The sequence below is a fragment of the Drosophila melanogaster genome, chromosome 2L (genome assembly GCF_000001215.4).
Source record: "Drosophila melanogaster chromosome 2L".
In the NCBI taxonomy this organism is placed as follows: Eukaryota; Metazoa; Arthropoda; class Insecta; order Diptera; family Drosophilidae; genus Drosophila; species Drosophila melanogaster.
The window spans coordinates 7,767,358-7,786,113 of record NT_033779.5 but is presented as its reverse complement, the minus strand read 5'-3'; the positions used below and the strand labels follow the sequence as shown (position 1 = coordinate 7,786,113).

Genomic DNA, 18,756 nt, shown 5'->3' with positions numbered 1-18,756 from the left:
AAATAATTTTCCTTTTATATATAACTTTTCCAAGACAGCAAAGCATGTGATTCTTTAATATTAGCTTAATTTTTATTTAGAGTGCCAACGCATTGAATATATGAAAATAATTTAGAGAAATTTCTTTATCTTACATTATAAACATAGCGCGCGTCTTGGAGATTTCCCGATCTCCTAGTTCAGCAACAGCTGAGCAACAATGCTGTTGTCATCCGCCGGATTGGCAGAATGGAGGCCAGATCCGCTCTCGAGGAACTCGCGCAGTTCGTTCTCCAGATCTCCACCGCCATGCTGTTCATCAGACTCGTCGATCTCCATGGCCACAGGTTGCAACTGTGGCAGGGCCACCGGCTGTTGGAGCAGCTCAGGCAGCTGGACGCGCGGAGAGACGGGTCGAGGTGGCGGCAAGCCAGCTAAACACAATAAAGTTATTAATAAATGAGCAAAATAATCATATTTGCATATGGACTTACCATAGGACATGCCCATAGCTTTTCGCAAGGCATAGGGATCGGCGATGGCGGAAGGCGGCAACTTCTTAGCCAAATCGCTGATCTGCTGCGTCAATTGCTGGGCGGTTTGGATCTCCTCCTGACCGGCGGGCTGCACCAGACCCAGGTGATTCGGCAAAGGCTGTGACAAACGATCGTGCTGCGCCACTCGCAGCTTCTCGATTAGCGTCAAGTTTTGACTAAGATGCTCGTGCATGCGCCGATTAAGCTCGTAGCTCTTCATTTCAGCCTCCATGCCGTCTAGGAAGCTCACATCGATGCCAAGTTCACCAAGAGACTGCAATCCCTTGAAGTCCACATGTGTGTTTTTGTATTTTTCATATTCTTGCTCAATTTGGGCGGTGGTTTCCTGCTGGCTGGAAGTTTCCTCCTCCTGTTCAAAACACTTTTCAATCTCACGCTGCTCGTATGAATGAAGCTGCATGTTGTATAGTTCATCCAGGGATTTACTGTGCTCTCCGTTGGTAAGAATATCCAGCAAACCATTTGCAATTGTGGTCCCGTAGTTAGAGTCTTTGGTGAATTGTAAGATGCTCTCCGCATATTCCGCACTGGAGGCATCTCCATACGTACGCAAAACCAATTGCGTTTCTTCGGCACTCAGCGTGGAAAAGCGCGAATCAAAGGTGGGCGCAAAGCTGGCAAATGCTCCGTAGTTTAAGGATTTCACTGTCCGCACGGCATTCCTTTTGTCAACCTGTCGCGTCTGTAGCTGTGCGCTTCCCTTTTGCAGTTTGCCAACTAGATCACCAATTGTTACTACCCTTTCAGGACCCTCGTTTTCCTCTTTGATCACCAGATTCAGGGTGGTGGTGCCATCCTTCATTTGACGCAGGAAACCCATCTTGTGGGCATTTTTCTTGGCGTTCACTCTTTGTTTGGCCTGTTGCGCAGCATTTTGCACTTGCGCCAGGATCTCTTCGCCCGTTAAATCGTCTACATAAGGCTCGAAATGTGTTTTGGGTGCATTCTCCAAACGAAGTGTTCGCTTACGCTCCTCCTCCTCCAGCTGAGCGGGAGTGCGTGGCTCTTCCGCTCCCGTTGAAGCTCCTTCATCCGCCGAATCGTTATTTTCCCTTGACATATCGTTCGAACTTAACTCAAAGCCAAGTTCTCTGGCTGTAAGCTCCCTCATATAACCAGATAGTGGTTTCAGGCTTCTCATGAGGTTCTCAGGTTGCAGATGTTTCATTCCAACTTGGAGTAGACGTTTAGCTGCCTTGTTATAAACCGTATCCACGTGGTTGTACTTGATGGCATTTTCGCACATCAGCTTAAAGTCATCAGTGAACTCGGTTAAAGCGGTATACTCGTGATCATCAATTTTCTGTCGCATAGTGGAGAAGTCCATGGGTCTGCTGATTATTGAAGAGTAACCGGGCGCCATGTCATCGGTCACCGGCCAAGCGAAGAACTGATGGGGATCCCGCTTCTCCAGGAAGCGCAACAGGTGCTCCAGAAGTTTGTTTAACGGCGATTTCTGCTGCTTTAGCTTGAGCACACAGCTCCGTGGCTCTCTACCCGACTCACTGGAACTACTGGGCGTCTTTGGCGCCTCGAGAGCCTTCGGTGTAAGGGCATTAAGGGAGTTGGCTCCTCCTGGCGTCGACGGTGAAGGTATTAAAAGCTAAAATGCATTGAATGTAGTAATGAACTTGGCCATATGGTAATGTAACTTACGTCGGGCAGTGGCTTGGTGGGACTGCTGCCTATTAAACCCAGGGAGGAAGATTGCAACGACGACGAGTTGGGCGAAGAGCCCATCAGAATATCATCCAGCTTGCGTGGAGCTATTGGCTTTGTTACGGGGCAGTTTGATGGCGAGTTATCCGTGGTGATGCCGGCGAAGAACAAAATATTCTCTGGCAGCGGTTGTGATTGATCATCGTCCATAAAGCTAAATCCATCTTGGCTGGAATCGGGATCGGCGGCCGGTGGAGCGACAGACGATGGGGCGAATCCACTGCAAGCGGCATCGTCAGCGCCGGCCATCATATCTTCGTCCGATCCAGCGTCCCGATGTCTATCTCTGCTCCTGTGCCGTTTCTCCTTGTGGTGTTTGTGCTTCTTCTCGCGATCCTTCTTCTTCTTTTTTTTCTTTGACTTTTTGTGGCGCTCGCGATGACCCTGGTGATCTTGAAGTTCCTCGGGGACTGGCGACATCATGGCCTCGGCTGCTGTGGGCGGTCCTCCGTCCACCATTGGCGAATTGGCACTGTACTCCGGCGTGGCATTCGAGCCCACCTTAAGGATAAGCTTTAGACCTCGTTGCAGCTGAGCCGGGTCCTGGTGCTGACTGTATTCTATAATATATATAGGAGAAAGCCAGGTTATATAAGGTATAGGTATTATAATGGGTGCTGAATAGTATTATTACTGCCTTTAGACGCGTAGATTATTTCTAACCATGCATTTTGTATTAATTGTGACAAATAATGTACACCCATTTTTTTCTAAGTGTAGGCATGCTCAAAAACAAGCGGCAAAATGTGTGAGCGAGATGGCCTATGGCAACAGGGGCTCACGTAGACACAGCACTTTCATTTCACTCACCTTCATATTTCTCGCGTCGCTCCGACTTGTTTTTCTTGTGCTTCTTGGAGGAGCCCATCTTAGGCTCCCAGTTGTCGAACAATTAGGCAAATCGGTGAAAATGGTAAGCAAAATAATTAAAAACAAAAATCCGCTGGCGAAAAACAGACGCCATGAGCAGTGTGACCGTTCCTTTTGTCCAGAGAATTGTAAGACGTCTCGCTGATATTAGCCATTTGCTTTCCAACACTAAAAGCAATTGATAACATATCGATTTTTACGGCTTTGAATTTAAACTAAAAAATTGTTAATTAAATTGTAAATTTGTTAATTTAAATTTATTTTATAATGTCAAAGATTTAAACAGTAACAGATTTTATCAGTAAATTTTTCTATGTACTTATGCTTGTAAAGTGAAAGAATACTTTACTGAAAAGAACAATTATTGTAGTTTATGCCTTATTTTGAAAATAATTTTTTTTTTGCCGAAGTTTAAATCATTTTTTTTTCTCATTTTTTACTTTGCATTTCACCGAACTTTTCGTTTGAGAATAGGGGCCTTGTTGGTCAGCACACTTTGCCGGTTCATCGGAATGGCAACGGTCCGGGCCTTTCGTTTGCCACCCGAGCGGCGATTGGTGGAGGTCACCATGTTTTGCGTCGGCTTCTGCAGGGCGGTCGACTTCCTGAGACTCGCCTTGTTGGCGGCACTGAATAGGGTGCGCGTCGAGTTGAGGCTCTGCAGCGAGGTGTCCAGCTTGTTGCGAATCCTGTCCAGATCGGCACGCATTCGCTGGATATCCATCGCTATGGTGTGTCGATCGCTTTGCAGCTTCTTGTGCTGCTGCAACATGGTCTCCAGCACTTTCTTCTGTTGGATGACTTCACGGATGCGATTGTGCTGCTCAAAGCCACGCGATCTCTTCTGCTTCTGGTTGATGCAGGCCTTGACCTTCGCCAATGATTTGATGGCAATGCCATGGCCACTGTCCGCCTTCGAAGAGTTGCCGCCACCCTTGATGCGCCCCGCCGACTTGCGTTGCGGTTGCTTGGACACCAGTTTCGATGGCAGTGGTGGTGCAACTACTGGTACTGGATTCGGAGTTCCAGATGTGGGCAGCGGCCCCGTTGGCCGTGGTCTTCGTGGTGCTCGTACCGCTAAGTAAATGATTGATTGGTTTTGAAAGTTTCTGGTTAGTTTTTAGCACAACAGCTTACACTTCATGGTCGAGTGAATATTGGCCACCATATTGTCGTAGGTCTTTCTGGTGTCGGGCAACAGGTAACGTCCTGGCAACTGACTCGATCTTAGCGAGGCCTTGATCCTGTCCCTCCTGGACAGCTGCGACAGCCTGGTCTTGGCGCTCTCCTCCTGTTCCCAGTCCCTTCGCAGCTGGGTGGTCAGGATGTGGTGCAAGGCCAGTCGATTGGTCATGGTCACGCTGTTTGTGGCTAAATGGTTATTTGCTAATTTCGAATTTAGATTGCGAATTTTGACTGCCAAAGTGGTCGAAAATTGTGGAATTTATTTTATATATTTTTTTTTATGAACGATGCCTCATTTTAGGATTTTAGAAAATAGTTCTGATATAATTTGGATTTATTCAGCCAAGGCAAGGGTGATCTCGAAATATGGTTTTGCAATCGATTTATTCATTTTTACACTTTATTTTTTATTAGTTTATTATTGTTTAAATAAGAAGAACGCAGCATATGATTCGTTTGCTTAAATAATTTAAAATACATATATAACTTCGCCGCATGCAATTATGAATTGGCTAAATTGATTTAGATTGATTTAGATTTACTACATCAGAGATCGATCTACAGGTGACTATTGATGTTCTTCCGGGCCAATTGGGCATAGATGGTGCCATGTGGCTTGTCCACTGGGATGAAAACTTCATTGTTGTCGCCGGGTGCAATCTTCTGGAAGGGCTTCGTATCGAAGTTGAAGTAGTGCTTGTTTGGCATGGTCATCGAAATGACCGACACCTGCGGCAGGACATCCAGGACCTGTCTTTCACTCAGATACAGGGTGTGCTGAACGGAGGGCGAGGACACGCCCACCTGCGGATCGCCAGCAAAGTTACGAATGATTATGTTTTTGACCGTTTGCCAGGCCCTGAGGAAGTCCAAGTTCTCGGTATCGGAGTACTCCCAGGAGCAATCCACCACGGTGCTAAAGATGCGATCATACTGATCTGGCAGAGATCTGAACTCATCGTTCACGAAGTTCACGAACGAGGATTGGGTCGTCTTCAGCACCCGGAGACCCTTGATGCCCGTGATGACCGTTTGTTTGGGATCTAAAACAGTAAAGGAGGTGATAATTTAGTAGTTTTAAATATTATTGCTTTAGTTATGTTTGACTTAACCTGTTCTCCTTATAACCACATCGCAGTAGTGAAGAGCGGTGGGCGTGAATATAAAAGCGTGATTGTGCAGTGATCTGTTGTCAATGGAGCTGAAGTCGCAGTTCCCTTGGACTCCGTTCTCGCACTTCCCATTGACGTTGGTCCTGGTCTCCTCCTGGCAAACTCGCTGCCAGGGATACGCCTCCACATGAACGTGCGCCTCCTCCACGTGCGAGTATTTGTTAATAAAGTGCCTGGCCAGGAGCAGAGCAAACTTCTCGGGACTTTCAATGCCATGCTTTTTCGCCAGCAAATAGACGGTGTTCTTCTGCGAATCGGTGGCCACGATGTCCGAGTTGTTGCCCTGGTAGTAATCCTTTTTGCTGTACAACTTCAGGTGAGTGCCCACCTCGAATTCCTGGATGGCGTGCACGGGTCCGTTGCGGCTGACATGCAGCACCTTGACCGCATCCTTGCCGTATCCGTGATCGGTAATCTCGTACTGATACGGCTTACCATGCTCATCCATGCCGGCGGAATTCTTTGGGGTCTGGTGGTTAGCCGCAGCTGGCTGTCTGAGGGGCGTGGCAAACATTGTGACTGCAATCACTCTCACTTTGATACTGATGATGCCATCAATTTCCTTGCCGCCTTTTATATCAGAACACCTGGATAACAACACAAATCTTTGTGTAGTTAGGGATTTTTTTTAGCGCATTTCGTAGAAAGCAAGTGGCTGGGAAATCGTATATCATCACTCTCACTTAGAGTATTAAAGGTCTAACTCAAATTACGACTAGTAGCGCTGATAATCGCGGCCTGGTGCCAAGTAAACATGACCAAGACTCAAGGCTATGTTTTCTATCTCCAAAACTTTGCATCTTGTTTACTTCACACTCATCTAACCAAATCCTTATTTTTGCAATATTACGTAGGAGATAAGTCGCAAATGCCGTTTTAACCATTAGCATCACTTTCGGGGGTAAATGAAAATTGGTAAATAATTTTTACAGATCACATCTCTGAATTTTATTCTTTTTTAAAATCTTAATTTCTCTCTTATTCACGCACGAGTCACTATTATTATTAAAACCTTGAAAATGTGTGCGTTGAAAAGATACATTTATTATTTCACAACATTGGAAAATAACAATTATTTCACCATAGAAAAAAAATATTAATTTACGTCTTAAATTTGATGTGACACTTTTGTTTATTAAATTTTAGGAGACCATTTTTAATATCCTTGATAATGGTCTTAAAAAATACACATGTTTAAGTTGAGTTTCTGGAATAATCTAATGTGACAGAATGTGTTCAGATGGATTCGACTGATCAAAAGTTTAGATATATAATTTATAGAATCGGAAACGCTTTACTTTACCAGTTACATACTGTTCAGTAAGCCTAGTATACCCTTTTAGTAAAGGGAATAAAAGGTTGGCATAGCAACTGCAGATCTGAAAGAGTGCAATTTGTAATAAAATGAAAGCTGTATTTGCAAAGAGTTTATCATTTCCGTGTGAGTCTAAACTTTTTATAAACCATTATTCTATTAAAAAACAAAACAATTTTATTATGTAGTGGGTCATAAGTACGTGTGAGCCAATCTACATATGTATATCAAAATATTTATTAACTAACCTATAAAATATAGAATGGTTTTTTCAAATACTCATAAACAGTAAATGACAATACACATATAGATACTATTATATATCACTATAAGATAGGGCGTTTAGTCTCGATTTATTAGCTGGAGGATTTAAACATACCACTTCAGCTTAGTGTTAAGTCAGTTTTATTATATGGATATAGAAAATGTCAGATGTTCTCTGCTATCTTGTGGTGGTCAAATTGCTCAGCAGCCAAATAATCTACTCTCTGCATAAAATTTCTATCTACAGAAGCTGTGGCTTAGTGCTAATCCAGTTTAATCTCATACATACTCTGGGTGAAGATATTTCAAAAGATATGTGCGCGCTTTTTTAAGATATACATTTGACATATATTTGTTTAACACGGTTTTTAGGAGCGTGCCTTGTATGCATAATGGTCTCCCACGATCCGAAATAGCTATATTCATATGTTTGTTGGCAAGTTATGTAAGTTCCGTTTTTGGTTATTGGCTTAAGATAAACTCTATGTTGGAATTGAAGTGTCATTGTTTGTTAAGCGAGAGTTTTATTTAGCAAAGATAATAATATTCGTGTTTATATAAAGGTTTTGATTTCACGGTTAAGTAAATTTGATAATAAAGTTTACTTTCGCATAAGCACGCGTCATAAAGTTATTTGGCTTAGTTTATGCATTATATTGTAGTACTCTACTGATATGATAAACTATATGATCTTGAAGATGATGATATGATTGTAAACGAGTAGAGAACCCCTGCCACATGAATCATCCCCAAAAGATGTACCGCCTGGAATTTAATCTAATGGATTGGTAGTTTTATGAAGCTTTTGGCACCTCGAAAACATGTTGTCCGCCCCAAAGTTTTGCGTGCGGTTCAGTGAACTAAAGTGCGAGTTATGAATGAGAGAGTCTTAGACAAGTGAATGCTTTTGTTGTCGACTCCACAAACAAAAGTGCAAATTGTTTTCCAGTGAAACCTGCGACGCACCCATGTAAAATATTATTTTTTGGCAGGCAAACATCGATGTCTCGTGAACCGCAACGAGTTAGTTGCGTCTTTGAGCGCGTTACCAGCGGACGAACAACGACATGGAGCTGCCAATAGTCCTTCTCTTGGTACTGAGTGTCATTCCATTTGAAGCCCAGGGAGCTGTGCACGATGAGCTGCCCCAGTGCGGCTTACATGGTGTTTACAGGCAGCGACAGAGTCTCGTCGAATCGCCCAACTATCCGGACAACTATCCGGTGAACACCTGCTGGGATTATGTGGTGCGATCTCCCTACCGCTGCCCCACCAAGTTTCACATACAGTTCTTGGACTTCAAGCTGGAGCTATCGGAGAACTGCAGTCGGGATTACTTGGCCATTGGCCTGAACAACGATGGCGACGACATGGAGGTCTTGTGCGGTCAGGTGCTGGGTATCAAAAAGTATCACACCCCCGATGGAGTCCTGCGTCTGCGCTTCCTTAGCGATGATTCGCCTTGGACAACCAACGGTGGCTTCCGTTTGCTCATCACGCGTTTGGCCTGCGAAAGGGAGGACTTGGTGGCCAGGGGTCTGGACGATGACGAGGAGGACGTAGATGGCGACACGGTGCAGGTGAGCGCCAAGTCGCCTCCGAAGAAGCTGCTCACCCAGCATCACCATCATCACCTGCCACAGCAAAGCCATCAGCCGCAACTGGAGCCAGCTTTCAACTATACGCAACCAAATCGGTTGGGGTTTAATTTGGGCTTACAACCAGGTCTTGGTTATCCCGGTGGATTATACCCACCGCCTGCGGGATTACCACCCCAGTACACACCGCCATGTGCTCCCCAGCAGCAGCAACTGTTGCAGCAGCAGCAGGAGCAGCACCGATTCCTGCAGCAACAGCAATTACAACTGCAGATCCTGCAGCAACAGCGACTGCAACAGCAGGTCCTGCAGCAGCAGCAGCTGCAACAACAAGTACAAGTTCAACATCCACAGCAACTTCAACTTTCCCAGCAGCAGCAGCAACTGCAGCAAGAGTTGCCCCTGATTTCCGATCAATATCAGACCACATCCTTTCAGCCACATGCTGTTACTCTCAAGGATTACGATGCCCAGACCTTGCAGCAGTTTGGTGGTCAGTTGGATCTCTGCTGTGCCAGCAGCTTCAATCAGAATCACTTCTATCTCTCCAGTCCCGGATTTCCAAGGACAGTCTTGAACTATCTGCTACCCAATCAGCAGAGGGATTGCGTATTTTACATCGAGAAGAGCTCACCAAATGTCTGTCGACTGCGGATTCAGTTCAAGTTCTTTGATTTCGGTCAGAATTCAGGAGGTTCAATTGGAGGCAGCTTTGGTGACGGATTCGGTGGTGGAGTGTCCGGTGGATTGGGCGGCGGACATAGTGGCGGTTTTGGAGGCCAACATAATTGCAATGGTGACTTTCTGGAGCTGGATGGTCAGCGCTATTGCGGCTGTCGTTCCGGCTATGTCCACAAATCGCATTGGGATCAGGGTCGCAAGGCGCTGCGCATGCGCATTGGACAATCGAGCAGCACCACGTCCAATGGCTTTCTGCTGGAGATATTCCAGGATCAGGACTCCGATGGCTGTCGTCAAGATGCTGGCCAAGGATTTGGTTTGGGCTTGCAACCGCAGCAACCTCAAAGGGGATTGGGTTTGTGGCCACAGGGGTTACAGCCTCAGTTGGGCTTGCAACCTCAGTTGGGCTTGCAACCTCAGTTGGGATTACCCCCGCAAACCGCACAAATGTGGCCGCTACAACCTGGTTATCCTGGCTATATCAGTGGATATCCCCTACCCTTTTCGGCCACTCCCTACCGAACGGCGAGAAGGATATCCTATGCCCGGGGCATCGATGCTCAACAGCCATCGAGAGTGGTGGAAACTAACTCCACTCGCAAGGAGTTCTATTACTTCGACGGCGACGAGGCCTTTGCCCGTTCTGCTGTGGACGATGAGGATGAGGATAAGGCTCACCTGGGCGTCACAACTCAGCCACAGTCTTCGTCCCAATCCATAGTTAAGCCAGAGTCACCTCTGGTTACGAAGGCCTTTGAGCAAAGCAGTTGCTCCTTTGATTACATGGAGGTACTTAAACTTTCAGTCGACACTCTCTGGTTAACTAAACCCTTGTGCTTTTCGCCGCTAAGAAGTTGGTTCCCAAACATTTTTGGCTGAAGGTATATTACAAGCTGGGCAACTAACTATAGCTACAAATGTTTTAATTATGTAAAAGATTGAAGAGCTAATAAAAATACTAGGGAATTCTAAATGCTATTTTATGTATTTTTGGTAAGGAATGTATTTAATATAATATTTTTTCGTTTCATGACAATGACTCCAAATTTACTCAGCATTAATCTGCGATCCTAACCCGCGGCATCCGTATTTCACCAATTTTGTTAACGTCATAGTGAATGTATAAAGAAAATGTGATAAGGAATGCGTCTTTTCACTACGCTTAGTCATCCCACTGGAGGCTTACACGCTCGTTGGTCATTACTGCGCTAAGGCACGAGCTCCAGCAGCTCCACCCTTACCTCTATCCACTCCGTATCGCAATCCCCACGCCGTTGTCATCCACAGATACAGATGCTTTCCAAATAGATAACCATGTCGCCACATTGTTTTCTCAGCAAACACTGAGCAATAGTTGGCCGAGAATCTCGGCCCCATTCAATCTCAATGTCAGGGTGGCACTTTCGCACTTCCGCAGATGTGTTAGTTGGTTCCATTTACAATCGCGGTACTTATTTGGTTTAAACAATGAGTCGGAGTTGTTGTGGAAGTGAGAAACTATTGAAGATCTGTTCAATTTACTAGCACTAATTACACCAAAGAAATAGTTCCATCCTCCAATTGTACATAAACATTTCAAAATGTAGTAGAAAAGTAGATTAACTCTTAAAATTTCGAGTTTTTATTATTATTTTAAGAGTATAGTATCAATGATACATGATGATATGCTAGGAAATGCTTAATCGAACCCTTAACGTCAATTGAAAACGCCTTATCACCATTTAATTGCATACGAATAATAGTATTTCATAAGTTTATTTGAAATATATATATATACTTCTCGACTTTACATTAAAGATAGTTTCAGTTAGTAAGTAGTTAACACGTACACATTTATATATTAATACACACATTTTCAATATTCTCGTATATACACACTGATTTAGCGTTGGGGATTGTGGATCCATTTATCTCATTATAATAATAGTGTAATGGACCGAGAAGACGTTACGAGACTTTAGAGTGATATGGCAACGTTTTGGAATTGTTTGGATTAGCACACGCGACGACCACAATGAAATTAACAAAAGGGAGCGAGCTACTATAACTTTGTTTATTTCGTTAGTATATACAAGACATTGAGAGTTATAAAAGTTTTAATTGTCTACAATTGGAATTAGGGGAGGCTTACAAGGGTCTCTAGCCCTAGTGAGATAACGAAGTATTTTTAGTTCAGCTCGTTTAGCTCTTTTAGACGGGTTAAGTTAAGTAGTTAGTAAATTAGTTAGGCTAATTGTTAGTGCTTGTTGTTCTCCAGTTTAGCGCTCGACTTTGTCAGCAATGTACAATTGATGCTTGGTATACATATGTGTCTGTCAGTGTCGTGTCTGTGTCTGTGTGTGTGTGGGCTAATGGCTTCCATCCCAGATCCTGTGCCTTAGCCCAGGAACCTAATGTTGGTGAAGACCGCCTTGGCCGGACGCTTTCGATTGCAGAAGTTAACCGTCTTGCTGTGATTGCCCTTGCGATTCTCGTGCAGATTGACCAGCAGCTTGAATATATCCTCCTTACTAGGTGTGCAGGCATAACGCAATTCCGGTTCATAGTTGCTGTTGATAGAATTCATGTAAGAACTGATAATGGTAATGGTTATGTAGTTAGCAAAATCGTTCACGCTTCGGCTATCAGTAATCAGTAATCAATAATCGATCTCTCAGTGGGCGGTGGGAAGTTCTGGGTGTCTGGTGTCTGGGCGCCTTTCGGGCCTAAAGAGACTCTGATAAATGCATTACATTAAGTTGTTCAAATTCAATAGACTACTTGGTGGGTGGGCGTTTTGGCAAGGATGCTCCTGAAATTGCCATTCTTTGCATTTTTTCTTTCGAGGTTCATGCTTTTGATTTACGTCAATTCGTTGCAATTGAATTTATCACATTTTTACTTTAAATTAAATCTTTCCATTCCCAAGCAGACGTATTGAAATTGGCAATTTTAGGATTTCCGTTCTAAGCTCTAAAAATATGCTACTTAATACTGCATAAAGACTACTGACAACATTTACTAACTACAAATGAAAAGTGGGTTCGATTAATTAGCGGTCAATGGAGCTGAGTATAGTGCTTGGTGGATTTTCGGATTATTGTGAATAATGTTTAAATATAGAAAAGCAACCTACCCGCGATTCTTGTTGTGACGCTTCCATGGATACCTTCGATAGTAGCGCGAACGCTTGGATTTGCTCTGGCCCAAAACCAAATCCTGAACGGCGTTCTCCAAGTCGGCGTAGTCCTCGGCTCCGCCGGAAGGAATCACAGCCTCCGGCTCCTCCTCCTCCACGTAGACCAAGGGCAAGGTTTCCAATGAGGGATCCTGAGCGAAAAAATGCACATAGATCAAAAAATTGTGTTAAAATTTTAATAAAAATTAAAAATATTATCACTTAAGTATGCATTACTCAAAAAGTTATTTATAAGCAAAAGCTAATATGTTTTGATGTTTATGTTTAATATTTTAAAAAAATTTAATTTACCGTGTATTTTTCAACATTTTCATCGAAATTTCGACAGCCTGTCTTCGCACTCACCTCCAGCATTTTCATGAGCAAAGCGGATTTGTCCACCAGCTCCTGCTCGGCACGCAAATCCTCCTCCATCTTCTTGAGCACCTCGAACTTGCTGGCCAGCTCGAGTTCGTTGTACACCGCATCCGCGTAGTCGGGACCTTGAGGAACCACTGCCAATCCGAGCTCCTGGGCGCGGAGTAATTCTGCCGTGAAATGAGCAAGCCAAAGACCTTATTTGCGATTTGAATGTTTATTCAAGCTGTCGCTAATCCGACCACAACCACGCCATTGCCATTCCCATTCCCACTTCCACTCCCACTCCCACTTAATTCCCCGACTCCTGCTCCTTGCCATCGGAAACTTCCGCCGTTTGATATTTGAAAGTTTGAATAGTTTGTTTGTCTGTCTGTCCTGGTTGGCTGGAATATGTTTTCCCCCGGCTCTTCGGTCGTTTCAATGGACTGGCGGAAATTGACTGGCGGCAATGAGTTTATGGCCACAGCATTCCTTTTCCCCTCCGCGGCAGGGGAAGCCTTCTCGGCTTTTCGACCACGTCCGTCAGTCAAGTCAACAGGCACTGCAACTCCTTGACTGCCTTTTGTCGCATTTGGCATCCAGTCTGCCCATCACTGTCCACTCGATGTCTCTTCAAAGAGCCGCAGACAGCGGACGCTCATGAACCCAAAGCATTTACAGTTTTAAATTTAAGGACTCCTCAATTGAAATAAATAGTTTCGAGATCAGAAACAGAAATAAATTTAAATTTTTGTTTCATATATGTATGTTTATAAGATCATGTCCAAAAATTCAAATGTTACCAACTCAAACCAAATCGATATTCGTTAAATTTCCAATCCATTTACCCATCTATCAAATCGCTTGGAAAACAAGTTCGCTTATTGAAAATCGGATATGACATTTTATTGCCGGTTGGTAGAAGGTAGGTGGTAGCAACGTAAAACGCAAACGTCGAATCAAATTCGTCAACAAATTTGAAAATCTATCCCGGGCAGTTTGGTGGGCGTTTTAAGTGCTCAGCACAAACAAACACATGCTCCACATATTGTGCGATGGTCAACAATGTGAGGCACTTGAAAAATTGTGCACTGACCGAAAATGTTCAGCGAGCGGTGGTCACCATGGCCATTAGGGATAGAGATGGTGGGCGACGGTTACGGCTAAGTGCACGCCATGGGTCACCCTAACTCTTGGTCCACCCCTTTCGAATGGGTCGCCTAAAAGTCGGCAAGCAAAAATTTTGAACGTAATCATGTACTCAGGTGAGGAGTAAATAGGAGGCCATAACTGCCATTAAATATTGAAAATATTTTAGAAAAATAGCTAAATGACAACAAAATAACTAGTTCATTTATTAAAGTTCCTGAACAGATTCAGTTCCAGTTCCTCAGCTTTATGGATCAGAATGCCTATTAATTTGGCTAATATAAATAAGGTCTATATATTTTTATAGGGCGATGGAATAGCTTGGTTATAGGATTCACCTTGACCACGATTACGTCTTCGCATTCAAAAAGAACCCGATAACAATTTAATTGAAATGGTCTTTGGATGCAGTTGCTATCCTTTTAATTCGACTGGGGATTAGCTGATGCCCGGGAAGTTTACCATGGCAAGGAAAGCGGTAATAGGGATGTTTATGACTCACCATCGCCGGGATCGTAAACAGCTCGTTCCTGGGCATCCAGGACATCGCCGGGCAGAGCGGGTCCTTGGCGAACGGGTCCGCCCCCGACCGCTAGAACGGGCAAATGAAGACGTTGTGGTACGGACGCCACGCCCTGATGGTCACCCACTTTGGCACCGTTTGCTCCGCCTGCTCCTCCGCTGGCGGTGGACTGTGCAGTCAGGAAGCCGGCGACGTGACGCGTCCTGCTGCACAGGATCGTGGTAGCCAGGATGCAGAGCGCTAGGATGTCGGGCTTCATGTTCATACAGCCTCTGCGGATGAGCTCGGGATTAGTGCGCGGGTCGTTGGCGATGTGGATGTCTCTGGAAGGCAAAAAAAAAAAAAGCGTAGATGTTTGTACAAGAGGGTAATTACCGTCACTACCACGGCCATGGGATGGATACCTACCCCATCCGCCCCATTATGCCGTGCGTGTGGGCGTCTCTTTGTGCTCAAGCAAACAATACTCAGATAAACACGCAAGCAACCAAGAAACCCCCGCCAAAAGTAGGAGAATCGCGAGGGAAACTGGAGAAATGGGCGGTGGGTGCCAAACGTCAAAAGGGCGTCTCTTGGATAACTTGGCGGCTGATTCTGGGGCTTTTGTTTTGCGCTCCTGCTTAATCTTTCTTCGCGCGAAGAACCGTGGGCCATACGGGCAAACAAATTCTACTCCTTTTCCACTAACTAAGGCCGTTATTTAAAAATTGGGTAAAAATATAAAGGTTGTGTACTTTGCAGACAAATAGTTAATAACAAAGACGGATGCAGTATGTTGTTTATAAAGTAGAAATTACACAATTCAACTATCAGAAAAATAATATATTTATATTAATATTCGAATATTAAAAAGTACTGCCTAATTTTTAACATCCCATTTATTTATAGACAAATGAAAGCTACTCTATAATTCTTGTAGATTTTAACGAAAGATGTTTCTAATTAAAATTGATAAGAATGCTATTACTTTTCGCATAGATTTCCACCACTGTGCAGTAGGTGTTTGTGTGCTTTTATAAATATTTTTTATGTCAGGTACTGCATCGCGGTTCATACTGGGCCCACTCTGTGCGCTTTGTCGTTTCATTTAATTAAGGATGGGACGTCGCCGAAGTGAGCGAGTGGGCTTAACTCCTTCGCAGCGTATTTTTAGCCCATTTAGCTCAGGAGCCTGGTTGTTGGGGTTTTGGGGAAACCCGCCAACCTTATCGCATTTTTTTGCGTTTAAAAAACATTCGCTTGACGAGCAATATAAATGAGTTGCCTGAAACTTTTGGCACTTGCGGTCTCGCTGGTTGAGATGTCTAGGATCGGCTTAATTTGTCTGCCCAAGCAACTGAAAATAATGTATGCCTAAGACAAATTTCGACAAAAAAGTGTGAAAATTTTCACCAAGAAATCCAAAGTTCATTATTTAATTAAGGGCTTGGTAAATAATTAAAGCGCTGTTTGCTGCGAAAGTTTAAGCGTCTGTTTTTTTAAGGAATTATAATTTATTACATAATTCTATAATTTAATAATATTAATCTTTATTAAAATATTTTCCAGAAAATCTGTTCTACCTCACAGATAAATACATTGAAATTAGCTCAATTTATATGGTTAGTTAACCACATAAATCAATCAAGCAAATCAACTCTGTCACGCCCTCTCAAAAAAATAAAGACGGTTGCATTTGGTTCATTAAAATTGCTCGGAGAAAGAGAAATTCTCTGTGGATGATTTTCTTTTCACTTTTCGTCACGTTTTGATTAAATTCAATTGAAAATTTGCAACTTTGTCAAAATATTTGCGAACAATGTTCTCTCGTAGATTTAGGTCTTTAAGTGCATTGCGATTTTCCTGTTTTTTTTTGGTATTAATTTTGGAAATAAATTGCAATTTCTTCGGGCATTTCCTGCAAGAAAACTTTTTCAATTACTCCTCTTTTATTGGCACTCACTTAAGTGGGCGACACTTTGGCGTTATTTTTGGGAAAGCACAACTTATTCGAAATTGCTGCGGAGAGAACGAATTATAAGTAAACAAAGCAAACACGAATCGTTGTTAAAATGCCTTAATTAACTTGTTGACACAGTGTCAAAAAGTGGACAGAGCCCAAAAAACAAAAAATAGGAAAAAAAAAGCAAAAGAAGGGAATTCACCCTGGTTGGCGATGTCCCCAAGGTAAAATGAAATTAACTTGGAAGCGAGGGAAGTTTCAGGAACCCATATATAATTGTACGTTCATTTTTACCCGTCGCCTGTTTTCCTTTTCGCAATAACCGCACAGCTAATTGCTAAATTGAGTTGAAGTGTAACCGAAACGCACACGAACCCAAAGGAATTTTCATAGGCCTTATCTGCCACTATATTCGCCTACGTACCACCTGGACATGTGTGGCGGAAAAACTGCTTAATTAGGGCTAAGGATGTGGAGTTGGTCAAGTGCATCGGACATTTTGTCGCCGGAGTCCGGCCAATTAGACACGGTCTACGTGCGTAACAATCCTGGGTAGGATATTACATAACTTTTCTACTTATTGAATCCGACCATCTGGGATACTTGTCAAAATTTGCACACAAAAGGTTACACAAAGTGTTTGAGCCAAACCAAAGGACCAGACAGACGGCAATGATTGCTACGAAAAATCAAAAAAAGGGTGCTAGCCAAGAAAATTCCATGAAATTCATAAGTATTTTTTTTGCAGTTTTAAATCCTCGCCAACTACAAAATCGTGTACTAATCTTTAATGAAAAGTATAGCCTGCGGAATGTAAGTCAATACCTCTAGATATACTTTTCAGTTGCTATGTCTAAAGAAATAGCACAACCAATTTCAGTAAATACATTCTCCAGGAGAAAATCCTGTGGGATGCTGAATTTTTGTGACATGAAAACAGCTTTGGAATGCTTTCGATTGATTCAGTTTTTTTTTTTAAATTTCTATACGATTGTCAGGAATTTTTGCACGTGGAACTTAAGGGGTTTGAAACAGAGAACGAGGTCGGGGACAACAAATATTGATGCTTTTTTCTATTTGTTTCTCCTAGATTTTCATTGGTTTATTGACATTTGTGTTTGGCATTGGTGGGAATTCCTTGAGTTATTGACATTGATAAAGTATTTATGGATTGCTGTCCCGAGTAACCTTAAAACCAATTTTCCCAAAATTTGTAAGCTCACCAGTGCAATGAAATGAATTTTTAAATTTAACTAGTTCAGCTGTGATGCTCTGTGCTTAAAAAGCTTGAACTTTAATAAATTAATAAAAATAAATTATTGTAGTTAAACATTTACAAGATTAGTATAATATATAAAATTAATCATATAAATGGGGTTTTCTTGTAAAAAGCGTTGGTGAAATAAAATAAGAAAATTTTACTTTTATTTTTGAAGAGAACTTACAATGGCTAGGCTCTATCTTTATGGTAATTTTCAGTTTTAAGCCAAAGGTAGTTTTGTGTTAAATATCTTCTGATACAATTCAAAATATAAGAGCAGATTAAAATAATTTACCAAAGAAAAAGTACTGAATTAATGAATTAAGTTTTAGCTGGCTTTTCTTTGCCTTAAAAATATTTCTGTATTATTAAGAACGAATTCACTTAATAGTTTTAAATATAAGAGTTCTCCTGTTCTTATTTGGCATATTTAATATATGTCCACAAATTGTTATTTATTTTTTTAGGCGCGTATTTCGAGTTTCATTGACGACACTGTAATCGATGACGAAAGCGACGGCATTACTAAGATTTCACGTCACGTTTAGTTATCCTTTTTATGAAATCGACTGGCTTAAATTAAACACAGACCACAAGATATTTTTTGGAAACTTCTTAAAGAGTTTGGCGTGACTGATATTCGAAATACACCGTTAACACTCACTTTAAAATATATTCCTGGAAACCGTTTGAGTTACTGAATCGGAATCAGAATCGGAATACTGTCAACTGTTGCACCTACTACTTGTTGAACACTGCGTGGTTGACTCGCGGAGCCGCTTCCTTTTATAAGGCCGCATCCGAAGTTGAAACCGATTCGTTGCCATCGTCGGCCGATGACGAGTGCGTCGATTTCAACGAGCCGATGTAAAGGCGCCAAAAATTGCGTAAAAGCTTCAAACAAGCTTTTACTGGCCACTCCTCCTTGGAAAACGAAGCCACGGCCGTTTTTATCAATGAAATATTTTGGGGACATTTAAAAAGTTTAGCGCGATATTCGCGAATGAATAATGTCGGTGGCAAT

General features: G+C 42.8%; 5 protein-coding genes across 7 annotated transcripts; 1 reads left to right on the top strand and 4 right to left on the bottom strand.

The window, feature by feature from the left end:
- Positions 1–52: 52 nt before the first annotated feature.
- Brd7-9 (Bromodomain containing 7/9) lies at positions 53–3,249 on the bottom strand. Its single transcript, NM_135304.3, has 4 exons — positions 3,066–3,249; positions 2,193–2,815; positions 474–2,139; positions 53–413 (listed from the first exon to the last, which is right to left on the bottom strand). Exons 1-4 carry the CDS (start codon positions 3,121–3,123, stop codon positions 175–177), a joined length of 2,586 nt encoding a protein of 861 aa, NP_609148.1. The 5' UTR covers positions 3,124–3,249; the 3' UTR covers positions 53–174.
- A 104-nt stretch (positions 3,250–3,353) lies between these two features.
- On the bottom strand, positions 3,354–4,649 carry CG7164 (uncharacterized protein). Of its 2 annotated transcripts, none has more exons than NM_001298787.1 (2): positions 4,263–4,649; positions 3,354–4,202 (listed from the first exon to the last, which is right to left on the bottom strand). In NM_001298787.1, the coding sequence occupies exons 1-2, from the start codon at positions 4,477–4,479 to the stop codon at positions 3,574–3,576; spliced, it is 846 nt and encodes a 281-aa protein (NP_001285716.1). In that variant the 5' UTR covers positions 4,480–4,649; the 3' UTR covers positions 3,354–3,573. The 2 variants fall into 2 exon arrangements, with proteins under 2 accessions (NP_001285716.1, NP_609147.1); NM_135303.3 differs by having other exon boundaries at positions 3,564–4,202.
- A 49-nt stretch (positions 4,650–4,698) lies between these two features.
- On the bottom strand, positions 4,699–6,029 carry Uro (Urate oxidase). The gene is made up of 2 exons (NM_057431.3): positions 5,423–6,029; positions 4,699–5,353 (listed from the first exon to the last, which is right to left on the bottom strand). The coding sequence occupies exons 1-2, from the start codon at positions 5,994–5,996 to the stop codon at positions 4,869–4,871; spliced, it is 1,059 nt and encodes a 352-aa protein (NP_476779.1). The 5' UTR covers positions 5,997–6,029; the 3' UTR covers positions 4,699–4,868.
- Positions 6,030–8,084: 2,055 nt separating this feature from the next.
- CG7179 (uncharacterized protein) lies at positions 8,085–10,310 on the top strand. Its single transcript, NM_164771.4, has one exon. The coding sequence runs from the start codon at positions 8,129–8,131 to the stop codon at positions 10,217–10,219; it is 2,091 nt and encodes a 696-aa protein (NP_723315.3). The 5' UTR covers positions 8,085–8,128; the 3' UTR covers positions 10,220–10,310.
- Positions 10,311–11,080: 770 nt separating this feature from the next.
- Positions 11,081–18,486, bottom strand: CG7191 (uncharacterized protein). Of its 2 annotated transcripts, none has more exons than NM_135302.4 (5): positions 18,397–18,486; positions 14,509–14,852; positions 12,864–13,045; positions 12,456–12,649; positions 11,081–11,913 (listed from the first exon to the last, which is right to left on the bottom strand). In NM_135302.4, the coding sequence occupies exons 2-5, from the start codon at positions 14,792–14,794 to the stop codon at positions 11,718–11,720; spliced, it is 858 nt and encodes a 285-aa protein (NP_609146.3). In that variant the 5' UTR covers positions 14,795–14,852; positions 18,397–18,486; the 3' UTR covers positions 11,081–11,717. The 2 variants fall into 2 exon arrangements, with proteins under 2 accessions (NP_609146.3, NP_001285715.1); NM_001298786.1 differs by having other exon boundaries at positions 11,081–11,889.
- Between the last annotated feature and the right edge of the window lie 270 nt (positions 18,487–18,756).